General features: G+C 34.5%; 1 protein-coding gene across 1 annotated transcript in view; it reads left to right on the top strand.

The window, feature by feature from the left end:
* Nucleotides 1–1273: 1273 nt before the first annotated feature.
* The window catches only part of LOC118747997, a gene marked incomplete at its 5' end in the record, with an annotated part of 36334 nt that continues 22498 nt past the window's right edge, over nucleotides 1274–15109 (top strand). Inside the window, 1 exon segment of the mRNA XM_036482253.1 lies at nucleotides 1274–2377. Within this exon segment, the coding sequence (XP_036338146.1) occupies nucleotides 2342–2377 (36 nt within the window).

Raw genomic sequence — 15109 nt, forward strand, 5'->3', positions numbered from 1 at the left:
CTAAATTAAAGGTGGATTTGCAGAGACGCCTACATAGCCGCGGCGGTGCAAGAGACAGTGTTGAGTGAATACCGTTTTAAATTCATTGAATTGGAAAACAACAGTGGATACGAGTATTTCTCATACTTGGCTCTGTGTAATTAAAGCGAAGTGATTCTGCAACAATATAAAAATTTGACAAGTATGTTGGCTGCTTGGAAATATGCAAATGTGAAGTAAATCAATGAAAAATTTATTTTACTAAAATATGTTATACCACCGAGTTACTAGAAGGGGTTGCAAAATGGAAAGCTAAGTGCTCTAAATTCGTTGATGGGAAACAGTTTGCTAAGGGGAAACTTTCCAATAAGGGCATTGGTTAAAGGGAAGGGCACCTCCCACCCATTTTTGGAGAGGGCATGAACCGTCATTGTTTAAAAAAACACTAGAAAACCGGCCCGGAGATCCTTAAATCTAAACATTTGAACTCCCTCGCTCACTCACAAACTTTGAAATTTTTAATATTGAATAGCATGTTGTTGTATCGGAAATTTGTATGTTCGTCACTAAAGTCAATATCGTCTAAAGGTATCGTTACCGTTAGTTTTATATTTCGTTACCGTTAGCGTATTGATATTTGTGTCTGCTTCTCAGATATATTTTATATTTGCCCTACTTAAATAAAATTTATTTCAAAAGTGCAAACTGAAAATTATGGCAATAGGGGTATTCTCGCAGTCTTGCAAAGTCCTTTCACGGTGCACGGATTACACACGGCTGCAAAGCTGTCCCATAGGAAAACCGGTTTTTAGCGTGCAACCCGTGCGCCCCCGTGCAAGGGCATTTGCAAGACTCCGAGAATACCCCTAATAATTTAAAAAAAATATGTTAGGATTAAAAAGCATGCAGTTTTCTGATGAATTTCAATTTTGTAATCTCCGTAGCGTTCATTTTTAAATTTCCGCAAACAATGGAATTGTCCAATGTATGTATCGATCTTCGTTCGTTCTTTATAAAAAATCTAACAATTATTTAAATAGATTTTAATGAGCCGCAGCACTGTTGTTGTTGCTGCATGAGGATGGAGGAGAAAGCCCGTTCCCGTACGGCAACCATCAACGAAAAGGCGCATTACGGGCACCAGCTGTGCGCATAGAAATGGCAAACAAAAAAAACTCCCACATTCCCGTCTAGATGTGTGATTATGTGGAGTATTGGATTTCGCACTGACTGTGTTTGCTGCTGCTGCTGCTGCTGCGCTGCTGCCGCCCGCGATCAATTCATTGTTGGCAAGTTTTCAGTTTTAAACTCAAAATGGTTTAGCTCAGCTTTTAGTGGCGTTTCAGCCAGCTTCGTTGACGGACGTGTGAATGCAATAATCTCGGCGCCGAGCTGTGTGGTGTAGCAAACAAAAGCGCAAACTACGCGAATATCGAATCACAGACGCGTTTTGTGGCAACCAGCAAGTGACGTACACGCTTGAGTAGTGCCCGCAAGTGCAGTGAGTGGAAAAGCGAACAAAAACGTAAAGGAGACCGAGCGACCGAGCGAGCGACCAACTTAAAGAGCGCGAACTAGCGAGCTGGTGATTTGCCGCCGCCAAGCGAGTGTTGAGCGTGCCAGCGTTTTGCTTTTTTAGAGCATTCACAGTGAGGCAAACAAGCGCGCCGGCGTAACATCAACCAAATCGAGTAGCTCAAACCTTTGAATTGGATTAGTTTTTAGAGTTTCGGTTGTGTCACCGCTTTGAAAGATTAAAATAAACGAAAGTGTTTGCATAAAAAGCAGATTACTTAAACTTAAACTTGTTGATCCTTAGATGCTTAGTTGTGGCGCGCATTTGTCTAGCAACTGAACGGAAGCGCAACAGACGAATTTTTGCGATATTGGAAAAACTTCGAAGTAGCAAAAATACTTACTCACATCGTTAGCTGCGTTTTTGCAATTTTCGCTTTTCATGCGAGCCGCGCAATTAAACGTTGCCTCGCGACTGGTGTTGCAAGTTGCGTGCAAGTAGCAGTTTATGCAACGCCTTTGTTGTTTTTGTTTTCCATTTTGATTTTGCTTTGGATTTTGCATCGTTTTATTGCTGCAATCGGCTTGGTTGGCTTTTCGCTATTTCCGCTGTACTTGAAAAGAGTTTTCAATTAAAAAATTCCCAATGCGAAAAGCATAGAAAAGATAATAATAAACTAAAAGAAGAAATAAAATTGTTAAACAAGCAGAAATAAGAAACGAAAAAGCGGAATAGATGTGAAAATTTTAGTCTGCCTTCAATAAACAAATAAAGGAAGAACAAATAAAAGCGGAAAATATTTAGAGAAAAGGCATCAAGTGAAAATAAAGGCTAAAAACTAAAACAATGTGGATGTATTGTTGGATTTTAACAGTGTGTGCGGTGAGTATTAACTCTGTTAATTTTCAAAACTAAAAATATCCTTAAAATGGAAAGATTGCGAGCTTGCTGGGAGAACGAGTCCTTCTTTTATGTTTTGAAAAAAAAAAACAAAATCTCAACGACGTCTATCAAATGTGTCTTATAAGTAGGAAATTTTTCTCTTTTTAGCCGAATTCATAAAAAGAAGAGGGTCGACGTAATATTTTTTTTTACTTTGGACCACGTTAACCGATTTCTATAATTCTTTTTTTTTTAAGGAAAGGTGGTACCCTTAGAGGTGGTCCCATATTAATTTGATTTAAATCTGATCATTGGATCATGAAGAAATTAAAGATAATCTTAAATTTTTATATAAGACTTGAAGTCGGTTTTGTTGTTTACTTAAAAATTACACTCAGAAAAAAAAATTTCTTGATGCTAGGAAAAAAGTATATTATTCTAGGGAAATATTACCTTGAAATAATAATATGAGTAAACGATTTGACTCAGTTTAAGGAAAACACAATTCCTTAATTTTTAGTAAAAATTTACTTGCCACCCGTGAAAGGAATAAGTATGTAATTTTGCTTGCGACGCTCAAACAGTGGCAATGGCCGACAGAGCAAAGCTCTGGAGTGCTAGTCGACAGATGCAAGGTTCGAGTCCCAGAGCAGGATTTTTTTAAATTTTCTTTTTTAATTTTTTTAATTGTCATTTTTTAAATTGTATTTAAATAACAAATTTATTTTTTATATTATTTGAGTATTTAGGTTTTTCCATATATGAAATAAATTTTACAATTTGTAATTTATATTTAAATTGAAATAATTGACTTACCTTACTCTAACCACCTCCAACCGGATTCGAACCTGCGATCACAGAACCTAAAGCAGGAAAGCAATTAAATTTGTCTTAACAGCACTGACAAAATTCAAAATTATTTAAGGAAATTATTATTTATATTGATGAAACTATTACTTATTTTGAGTAAATTTACTTCTTCAAATTAATGACGCCCTATTTTTAAATTAAGGAAAAATTTCTGAAATTGAGTAAATTTTTCGTAATATTAAGCAAAATACAGTAACTCTAAAATAAGGATTTAATTGATTTAAGGAAATGCTTTTTTCTGAGTGTACTTGTTTCTAGCTTAGAATTCAGCTCTCAAGAAACACTTTGCTTTTGCTATAAATTTTCTTGAAGAAATAAATAAACGAGCATTTTTTCTTGAGAGCTGCAAACTGATTTAAGAAATTTCGATAAATTTTAAATTAAAATTTTTTTTTTTATGAAATTTTAAATTAAATTGCTTGCAAATGTCAAGAATTTTAATACCGACCCTCAGCGGTTCTACCTTACCACATTTTTCTCATGAAGTTACCTAAATAAAAGCTCAAAGTATAAAATGATAAAATAGTCTGCGCTGATCCGTTCTCAACCTGATACCTACCCTGTGACGGAATACAATTTTAGTATGGTGTGTAAAAGATAATTACAATGGCGCCTCTACATACACATACATACATATATGTAAATTAAAAGTACCCTTAAACGCTTGAAAAATACGATTGACGATAAAAATAATTGGAAAACAACTTTCCATATCGCTTTAACGCTTCACGTCGATTCCCAAGCGGTTTCAAACAAATTAACAATTATTTATTAATTTTGAGCAAATCCAATTTACAACACAGAACAAATTACACACTTTTAATATCGGTGACCGACCGTCAAAGGTAAATGAGATTCTCATTGGCGTCCTATGCGCATTTGAATAATTTTAAAATTGATTTTCAACCGTATAATTATTCAATGCATAGATGCACAAGTGTGTACTTGAGTGCTTACACAAATACAAACATACAAACAACAACTATGTAATATGCATTAAACATTAACAAACAACAACAATAAAGCGGATGAAACTCGCCTTGCCTTTCTTTGCACATCTTCCTACCGCGGATGTCAACCAACGCTTGAGCGTAGAGAAGGGAGAAACAAAAAAAAAAAAAAACGAAAATTATTCACCTCCATGGGAAGTCACATATTTGTACGTGAAATTAATTACGATTTGCTATTGATTGCGTTCTTTACAAAATCCAATTAACCACACCACGTTCTTTGTATGTATGTATGTATGTAATTAATATCGATTCTATTCGCATTGCAAGTGTTCACATTTTACTATGCCAAGTACATTTACAATTATTTATTTAGTGTAACGTGCAATCATTGTGCGAACTAAACTCATTGGTCCTATAATTACGCTGACCATCCGTCCTGTATTATACGGGACAGTCCTCTTTTTCGACCCATTGTCCTGGTAATTTATTTATTTTATACGGGACGCCAAATGTTCTGTATTTCTTTTAATGTCCTGTATTTGTCCCGTATTCGGCGCTCCGAAGCCTTAACAGCTCATTAAAATGGCTTGCCTATGAACGAGTTTTAAGTGATTTTGGTATATAATGGCAATTTTCTTTATAAACAGTTATTATTTTCTAATCTGAATGCCTGTGATTCGAATCGAAGAATACATACAGTGACCAAAATATAAATTGAGACCCGACATTTTAGTAAGTTTTGGCTATTTTTCTTTAGTTTATTTAATGTTTATTATTTATTTTATTAAAGTAAAGCTCTTTTCCTAAGAAAAACTATAAAATTAATTCTGCGATGTTTCACCAAAATTTCAAACTTTTTAAATAGAATGTTTAGAAAAAAAATTGGGTTGCAGTTTTGGAACTCATTAAAATTGAGTTTAATAAAGTGCGAATGGAAAGTGCTGCTCATTTGCTTCTCTTTCAAAAAAGAAGGCCGAACATACATAATTTGTATGAAAAAAAGCGTAACACTGTCAACAAAAAAAAACAAAAAAAAATTGCCAACAATTAGTGGTAAGCCTTACCGACTTAAAATTGCACTTTCTGATACTAAAATTTAACGAATTTTTTTAACAAATTTTATGGGGTAAAAATCTCGAGAAAATTATACTACAAATTTGTGATGTTACTATAAGGATACTCTTTAAGGGAAAACAGTGTGGACAAAATTTGCAAAATAATTTTTTGTCCCGTATTCGGCTTTCATAAATATGGTCACCGTACCTATAATTTTTTAATAGAATCCTGAACATAAACAAAATATAAGGAAGCTGGGCTTTGAACTCGAACAGGAAATAGACGAATTGCGTTCTTTATGTATTTAGTACAAAAATTTGTGTGCCATTTTTTGCGCTGAATATTTGTAGTCTCAAGCTGACCATTTGGGGTGTCAGCGCCTAAATTGGTTGCCATTAATAATATTCGGATTAGCAGAAAAAAACAAATAACTTACTTCGTGCATAATTAATTTAGTTTACTACCATTTGTGTTAAAATACATAGACGCAAATAAAATCGAAGTCAACGCTGTTCGACATTTTCGATTGTTGTAGGCCTTTTTTTTTTTTTTTTTTTTTTAATTTTGGGACGGGGGGTTAAAAAATTTTTACGGGGAAAAAAGGAGAAAAAACGAAGAAGAAGAAGCTAGTGATATTTGACCCATATTTGGGTGGCTATTTTGGCGCATTGCCCGAATATTCATTGCCAGATTATGGCTCAGATGACTCAGACGCTCGCTCAAAAGAATAGCAAGCAAATAGTGTATCTAATCGGCTTAAATAATTCAAAGCCAAATTACAAAATATTTCTGTTGCTTTGTTGCTTTGTTGCTTTTGTTCATGATATGCGCCCCGCAGCGTTTTTGTTTCTCAGTTTGCTAAATTCTTTGAGTTTTTGGAATGTCAGCCAAGCAGAAAAAACAAAAAACGACCTTAACTGTATTAATAATCAGAGATCTCAGCGCAGTGCTTTGATGAATAGATAGATCGATGGATTGATGTATGTATTGTTGTAATTATTTTTTTTTTTTTTGGACCTTCATCGCCTGGCGTTAATGTGTAATTTAAACTATTCGCACTGAGTTCACGTACGCACTGAGTTAGCCGTCTCCCGTTATTTATTTAAGCTCTAAATTTGTTACATCAAAAATCGTGCGGCGATCGTTAGACATACAAACCATCAAATGAGAGAAGTCATCAACTGGATATATTTTTACGGTAATTAATTTTGCCATTTCTAAAATTTTTTTTTTTTTTTTTTTGACATTCGTGGAATGCCATTAAATCAACGCTAGAGTGTCTGTGTCAAGCTGCTCGCGCGTGCGTGCGCATATCTGCAGTGGTTGCTATTAATGTGATGTGAAAGATGGGCTGAAGTTATGAAATGTTGAAAACAAAAATAAAATTTGCATTTTCTAAAAAACAATGCCAAAGTTCAGTGGCTCCGATGTGCATACATACGAATGAACCCCGCGAAGAGTTGAATATTATTATGCGACTGCAAGCGCGAGCTTGTACACGCTTTTGGTGGCATGAAGCTGAAGTCGGCTAGTAGACATTTTTGTCTTTTGTTTGCGTTATTTGATATCACACGATTGTGTTTTTGTTATTTGTTGTTGGTTTGCTTTGGCGCTATGATTATTGTTTGCATTGTTGTTATCGTTGTGTGTTACACGCTGTAATACAATGGCAATCTTCGTAATCGTGGGCACGCGAATGAAAACAAAAAAACCTAAATAAAATAAAAGCAAAAAATGAAACGAAATAAAAAAATTCAAAAAAAAAGAAACCTGATGGCGTTAGTTTCCTCTAAATAGGCCAAATGCGCCATTGCTTTGGCAATTATGTCTCGACGCACAAGGTTAAATCGTAGAAATGATTTACATGATTTAGACATTCGAGAGTGGCAGCCTAGCGAGGGAAACAAAAGACTTTAGCAGCGAACCTGGCCAAAATCATTTGGTATTTATGCAATTTTCGGCCAACAAATGCAAGTCAATGAGGGGATTAATTTTAATGGTGAGAAAATGAATAATTTGGGCTTTCCCAATTCGAATTGAATGAACGCAACGGAGTAATCGGCATTGTACTAATGCGCCACACAAAAGTTGACACCTCTGCTGTTGAATTATTAAACCGTTTTTTTTTTTGCTAATTTTTTGCAGCAATAAATTTGTTATTGAAATAGTAGAAAATGCTATTTTTTCGGCAATATGCCCATTGCATTAGAGAGTCTAGTGGGTGGGAAGGCGATCAACCAGACAATACATCTCGCAAAGATTTGGATTTTTTATCAAAGCAAATTTATTTTAGCATTGGTTTCGTAAAGCCCGCCCTTTCTCCAGCCCTGGTATGTTTCAGTTTTTTAAATCATACTTTTGATCGATATTCTAAATATCTGATTTTTACATTGATTGTTAGTTTTAATTGAAATAGAAATCTAGCTCGTTCCGGCTATGCAGACCTGACTGTCGTGAAAATGATGCGATTCCCGAAGAAATACTTTGAAAAATAAAAATCCTAAAGAAGCAACACAGAGAATTTAGAAATTTTCGTGCTACCATCTCACTTTGTCATTTTCTTTAAATATATTGTTTTTGTTTGTTTTTATCGCTTTTGATGGCCACCCGCTTGCTATTGATTATTTTAGTTTACTATATAAATTTTACATTAATTACAAGTCGAACGCAACCAACATAGAAAGCAATAATAGCGAACACTAAGCTCTAGAAACATACATATGTATGTGTAACGCTACATTGGTTTTTGGCATACCAAAGGAATGACAAAATGAACCTAAACCAAAAATAGCAAAACACAAAATTTGAAATTTGAAATTTTCATAGGCAACTCGAGGAGGAAGCAGCCACACCAAAAAAAAAGCTTGGCCGCAAATATGTGGCTAACTGTTCGTAACAACAGCAAATTTGGGTTAACGCTGCTGGACTGCAATCGATCGGCGAGCGCTCAGCGGTCGATAAGTTCAGCGGTTCAGCGGTTCAAGCGGGCAGCGTGATCAGAGCGCGCGCGCGAACGGCATTCAAACAATAATTGCAAATTTTCGCAGACAGTGAATATCAGAGCGGCGAAACTACAAAAAAAAACGAGTGGTTAAATGGAATTTGTTAAACTTGAAAATCTTTAATTTTTGTTACCACGAAAAATGCGTTAAGGCCTTTTCAACAATTTATTTTGCAACTTGTGGTGAGTTAAAAAATTTTTTATAAATATGTATGCAAATTTAAAACCTGCTAAACAACTGGACCACAAAATGAAGAAATGGCGATTGGCTGAGCCACGTAAAGGAGGAGAGAATTTGGCAATTTTGAACTGTGCGAACAGCTTAATTTATGTATGTAATGGCCGTAATCAAGAGAGCTAAAGATTTGCAATTAAATACAAACATAAATTAATCGTTGATGGACAAGATGTTGCCACTCCTGCATTGGCATTGTTTTACCTCCTCTAATCGTCGTCGTCGTCGAAGCAGTCGAATCGCACATCTCAAGTTCGTACCATTTACTTTAATGCAGCGATAGTATCGGCCGATGGTTCGCGGGCTGGCCATTAAACCGCGAATCACTGACCCATTTTCGATTGCCTTTGGACTGGAGTGTTGCGTAATGCAAGCCGCTAGACTACGTAGCGTGTGACTATGCCGGATCGCGAATTTGCTCGCGAAATATAATCACTAATTGTCAAATGACCTCAAATCCCCTAATGACCCATACCGAACAACTGGTTAATTTTCAGCAAAGTGGAGTGCTGGAATGATTTCAAAATAAAAGCAAAATGCAACCCAAAAACAAATCTAGAGCGAAATTGGAGCAAAAGCGATTATGTAGAGTCAGTTAAGTTCGAATAGAGAGAATATTCAGCTATAGAAATAATAAACAAAAGCAAAGACAAATGAAAATTAACCACATCCAACTCGGCGTTGGTAAAGCGAACGAAGAAATTCATAACGGCGCATACATTTTAGTTAACAATTTTATGCTCCACTGCTATTGATTGTGACCGCTATTCAAGGCCGTTTCGTGCTTACTTTCTGCGTCTGCGGTTAAAACTCATCACTTCACAAGCGCATTAATTAACCGCTGCTGCTCGTCAGTCAAATAGCTCGTTCGTTCTCATTTATTCACCTTAACACAGTCGTTCATATCATTAATTAAAATTAATTGAGCCATATTAACCATTAAATGTCAGCTATTAAGATTTTGCTACTCCATCTCAGTTGCACTTTAAACTAAGTATACCACAGCGCGCGTGTTGTTTCTTTGACCCCACGTCAGATTTTAATGTGCTGGAAAAAGAAAAAAAAAAAAAACGTATTTGCATGTTCAGTTAATTTAGCAAAAATGGAAAATATGTATACTGCCAGCGCTGCTAAGTGAATTAAATTTTTAATTTGTTGTGGGTCTATTTTATTGCTGTAGACATTTTCAAAGTTTTTAAAAATGTTCTCAAGCATATTTGGTTTACTAGACATGTACATATGTATATACTGACTCGCTTACGCTTGCATAGCCACGGTGTGCACTCGCATCGTTGAGTGTGCATAGTAAAATGATATAGCCACAGAATTTGAAATAACGAGTTAAAAATGCTTATTTGAACAAAGTCATATTGTATATTTCTTTAGGCATAAAGTTTGCGCCTTAAGTCTTTCATTTTTTATGCGAATTTATCTGAGAGGAATCGGCCGTACTGTTCTTAACTCACCACCTGGCGGTTGAGCAGTTGGTGGCTGAGTTTTACCAGGGATTCGCGTATCCGGTGAGTTTTTAAGGCTGAGGTAGCTGCGGTCAGGACTATTTGTTGATCTACGTATGGATTTCGGTTGATAGAGAGTGTACTGCATATTTGCCAAACTCTTCAATGTTGTTGATAAAACTGATTAGATGCTTATTGTCATAAGATCGGTTGGTTTGGTATGAGAGGCCCTATATGAGTCAGTCAATGTCTTCTATATTTTGTTTTTCGCCGACACTGTGACAAAATACCACCACACTATGTACATTCGGGCAGCCTGTGAAGAATTCCTGCAGAGACCGAAGCTATTATCCCCGCTGAAGGTGGCTACATCGAAAAGTATTACCCTTTCCTTCGTTGGATATATGATTAACTGATGTTTATAAGAAAAAAAATAAAGTAGGCAAAACTATAGCTTTTTTAATTGGTACCATTTCGAGTGCCCACCCCTGTGCTTACTATAAATGGCGCTAGACCCATATTATCTTCAAATATGTCATCATTTACTCAACTACTCACTTGGCTGCACTTTTTATGAGCAGTGTGTCCTTCACGCATTTGCACTCCTTAATTTGACAAATACATACATACAATATGTATGAAACAGCCATTTGCTAATACTTATGTAGCTAAAAAAAAAACCCATTTGAGTTTACTTCATCATATTTTTGGATTCCATACCATAACTTTGCTGCACATCGGTGATTTTTGCGCCATCTTCACGCCTCGGCGCGCAATCAGCGATGCAACACCACCTACACGTTCAAACATAGTCATACCTTCTGTTTCTAAGCGACTTAATCGCATTCAGATTCAGATGCGTAGTCAAAATTTCCTGTTTAATGGTGGCTCATTATTACATAATTAATAAAATATATTTGATTTGTTGTCGTCGTCACGCTATGCATAGCCAAAAAAAAAAAAAAACCACCGCTCCAAGTTAAAAGCGAAAGTGTTTATGCTCATTGCCTGTTACGTGCCACTGGTGGTGGCCCTCGCCGTCGTCAGAGTCGCTAATGAAAGGTTTTGTTACTTAATTTTTACTTTTTAGTTAATTACATAATTTTAACGGCAGTTACATAGATAAGTGTATATGTAGTCATTTACATATGGATTTCAAATTGAAGTAAATAAATGTTCAAGGAAATTTTCAATCAATGAGAAATAGATTCTGGCTCACAACACCGAACACGAATTTGCATGCAGCAACACACTCGCTACTGTCGACACACATACATACATACATACATACATATGCACTCGGAGTCTAACTACATAAATGGCTATTGCTTTTATTTTGCATACATAAATTCACACTAAAGATTTTTCTATAATTTTTTATATTTGCATGTATGTGTGTATGTATGCAAATGCAACGCTCCAAAATCGATTCGCAGCTCAGGTAAAACATATGTTGAGCTTCATTTTATATACATACATTGTTGCTATAGCTACGGCATTGGTGTGGTGGCGTCAACTGCTGTTGTGTGTTGTCTGTTTTACAACAACTTGTAGCAAATGTTGGCAACAAGGTGGTACTTGTGCAAAATATTAATTACCTCCACCTGTTTTCGCACCTGTAAATTATAGTTTTCCGAAAAAACAAAATCGTTCCAATGAGTTGCCGCGTGTTTATAGTTCGATTCGATTTGGTGCATTTCCACTTTGTGGACAGGAAATGATGAAAAATATTTTTTTATTTTGCGCTAAGCTCTACTTAATGCCCGCAAGTGTACTTCCTCTTGTCGACAGTACTTTATGCAAGCAAATATGTACATATATGGTATGATTTTAATTTAAGTGTGTTGTGCCTCAGTTATAAGTTTTACGACTTTTGTACATTGGTTTATGAAAATACTCCTATACACACATGAAGACTAATATACTATATACAGTGAAACCTCTCCTAACGGACACCTCTATTAGACGGACACCTCCCTTGGGCGGACATTTTTTCCTATACCAAGTTTTAAGTATAAATTTCGGAACAAATTACTCTCTCTTAAGCGGACACTCTCTTGGCCGGACGCGGACAGTTATTTTGCATAAAATTGACACAAAAACTCTATTGGGCGGACGCGAACCTCTTATCAACGGACATTAAGATTTCTTTTCATAACAAATCAAACAAAAACCTCCGTTGAGCGGACGCGAACTCCTCATAGGCGGACTACTAAATGGAAAAAGGGGACTTCCCGCTCAAAATGTGATTGTTATGCACACATTTAGTTTGGTTTGCGCAGTGGTTTAGGTTCGTTATTTGAATTGTCAGAAACCCTTGGAGACTGATAAAAACATGAAAACTATTGATGAAAAAGGTACTGACACTGAAAAATATTAAAAATAAAATTTACGTCAATCGACAATTTCCCAGTTTTTTATGTAATGAAGCTATGATTTTATGTAGTTTATGGACTAAAATGTAATATTTATTTTTATCTTGTTATTACTTAATATGTACTTACGCACATAAATGAAATGTGCACTTTTGAAAAAATACATGCACATTTTTGTTTGAACGATGTAATATCAATATCTTTTATTCAAATAAGAAATAGTGACTATTCAATTAATTAAAACATTAAAAAGTTCTAAAATAGGCTTCCCCTCCATTAAGCGGACACCTCTCTTGGGCGGACAAAAAATGACTGACGGTGAGTGTCCGCCCAAGGGAGGTTTCACTGTATATATGTATATAAAAATAAACAAATTTTTAAATAGCTCAGGATGGTATATAAATACATATTTAGTTTGTAAATTTGCTGCATAGTAAAGGGTGATCCATACAGACCGTTGTTTTGCCGTTGTTTCACCAGCAATTTAAATGAAGACACATTCTTTATTTTCTGTCAATTTCCATATAAAATTTGAGAAATTAAAGTCATTTTTCACTTAAATGCCTTTCGTGAAATTGGCATTTAAAATCCGAAAAAATAATATCTAAAATTTACTTTTTAAAAATAACTGCATTAAAAGTGTTTTATTTGTTTCCATTTCCATTATGATTTTCCTTCGGATTCATCAAATAGAAATAATGCGTTTAAGCCAATTCATCATAACTCATACTCCAGTGGACTTTAGTCCCTAAAACTGAATTTTTTTTTGCTTAAAAAAAAATAAATAAAAATTGGAAAGAAAAGACGATACTAAAAGGCTTTTGTGTAAACCCGTCGCGGGACGAACTAAATTTCCCCATCTTCTCGTCCTCTAAGAAGAGCTAATAAACACAAAAAATACTAGCAAGATTCTTTCAAAATAAGCTATAAACATGGGGCAGAAATTACAAACTAAGCATTCTCGTGACCCAGCCCAACTTTCATACAACTAATGAGCACACTTTAATACTTTTGTAATTAAACTACTTTTATGGATACCAAATACCCGTATACTTAGTACTTAGACATGCCTAAATGCTAAAATAAAAGACTTAAGTTATTTGAAGTCCTCAATACCTAAGTATTTGAGTATTTGTAAGCCAAATGGTAAAATAATAGAGCGTTTACTAGATTTCTAAACTCTAAAGGTTCTGAGAAAAAAAAAAAAAACAATCCATAACTTCTCCTTTTTATAGATTGGCAATATGATGAATGTATTCGTGATTTTTCTAAACTTCTCTAATAATTTTTTTCGTGGACTCTTCGTGTTTTACTCTTTTTTTTGAAATATTCCGGGATTTACAGGGATGTTGCGGGACTATTTCCTCGTATTTGGTACTTTTTTATTACTTATCGGGGTTACTTTGTTATACAGTACTAGCAAATACCCGGTGTGTTTCACTGCGCCTCAAAAGTATTTTTGTAATGTTACTCCCTCCCAGAACTCGTATGGTCTCAGTCATAACAATTAAAATAGATTTAAAACGTTTTATAAAGTGGGATTTTCAAAAGAGCTTTCGATTTATGAAGCATTTTTTATTTTTCACGAATCGGGGTGTTAGTTAATATATTTTCGAAGATATTTAGAAAGTTGGGAAAGTTTCGACTTTATCCTGGAAATTAAATTTATAGTCTCATTAACCCGTATTGTATTATTTAATTTAAGTTTATAAATTTAATTGAATAAAATTCAATTAAATTTTCAAACAGGCGGCAAACTTCCAAAAAAATATTTTGGGCTGTAAGCCTTCTTAAACCTTTTTCTTTTGACAGTCGTATTGCAATATTTTCTTTATCTTATCAATTTATCATATTAAATCACAAATAATAGGTTGCTTTTTCTCAGAATAATTTTACATAAAAAAATGGCCTCAAGTTCAATAAAAATTGTTTAATCTTATCAATTTACTTAAACTGTAATTTTCATATAGGTGGTAACTCTCTAATTTTTTCTATATTTTAAGTAAGACCTCTGCCAATACAAACATAAATACCGACAGGCAGAATTCTAAGAATTGTTGATTTGGCTTCTGTTGCTCTAATAAAGCCCTTCATATTAATTTTTCTTTAATATCTGTAAAGTACAGACTTCGGCCTGTTAAAATGTTATTATAAGTAAGTATATAAGTATAAGTCTTAGTAGATACCTTTTACTTTGTGATAAGTAATATTTTATTTATATAGGTAGTGAATATTATTATTTAATTAATAAACTATAGAACAGTAATTACTAGACATTTTGCGATAATTTTTATGATCGAAAATGTGAAAAGAAGAAAGAAAATCGTGTCTATTTTGTTTTAAATATTGATTTTTAATTTGGCAAAGAAGGACAAAAAAAGTTTTGGAATCAAACACGTTTTAGTATGTTTCGATCGAAGTTCTGCTAAAGGCGAAAAACATATTGAACCATAGATAGGCACGATGTAGCAGGGACAGCAACCAACAGGGTTGTTGAATTACGTAACAATGATGGTAGCATAAAGTCAAAAGTTAATAGAAAATGTATAAAATGTATTAAGTATTGACACACTTACAAATCGTAATGTTGAAACCAAAACGATGGCATGATTCACCAGGAATAGCTGGTTTATATCGATTTGGAGCTGGTTGAAGAAAAAGTATTGATGTAACTGGAAATATCGAAAATATAATATAGATAACTTACCGACACAATTAAAGCTTCAGAAAATTTTCTTGCAATTTAATGAAAGAAGGCAGAGCAATGTTGCCTACATTATATTTT

The sequence above is a fragment of the Rhagoletis pomonella genome, unplaced genomic scaffold (genome assembly GCF_013731165.1).
Source record: "Rhagoletis pomonella isolate Grant_MI unplaced genomic scaffold, Rhpom_1.0 Rhpom_scaffold_00012, whole genome shotgun sequence".
NCBI lineage: Eukaryota > Metazoa > Arthropoda > Insecta > Diptera > Tephritidae > Rhagoletis > Rhagoletis pomonella.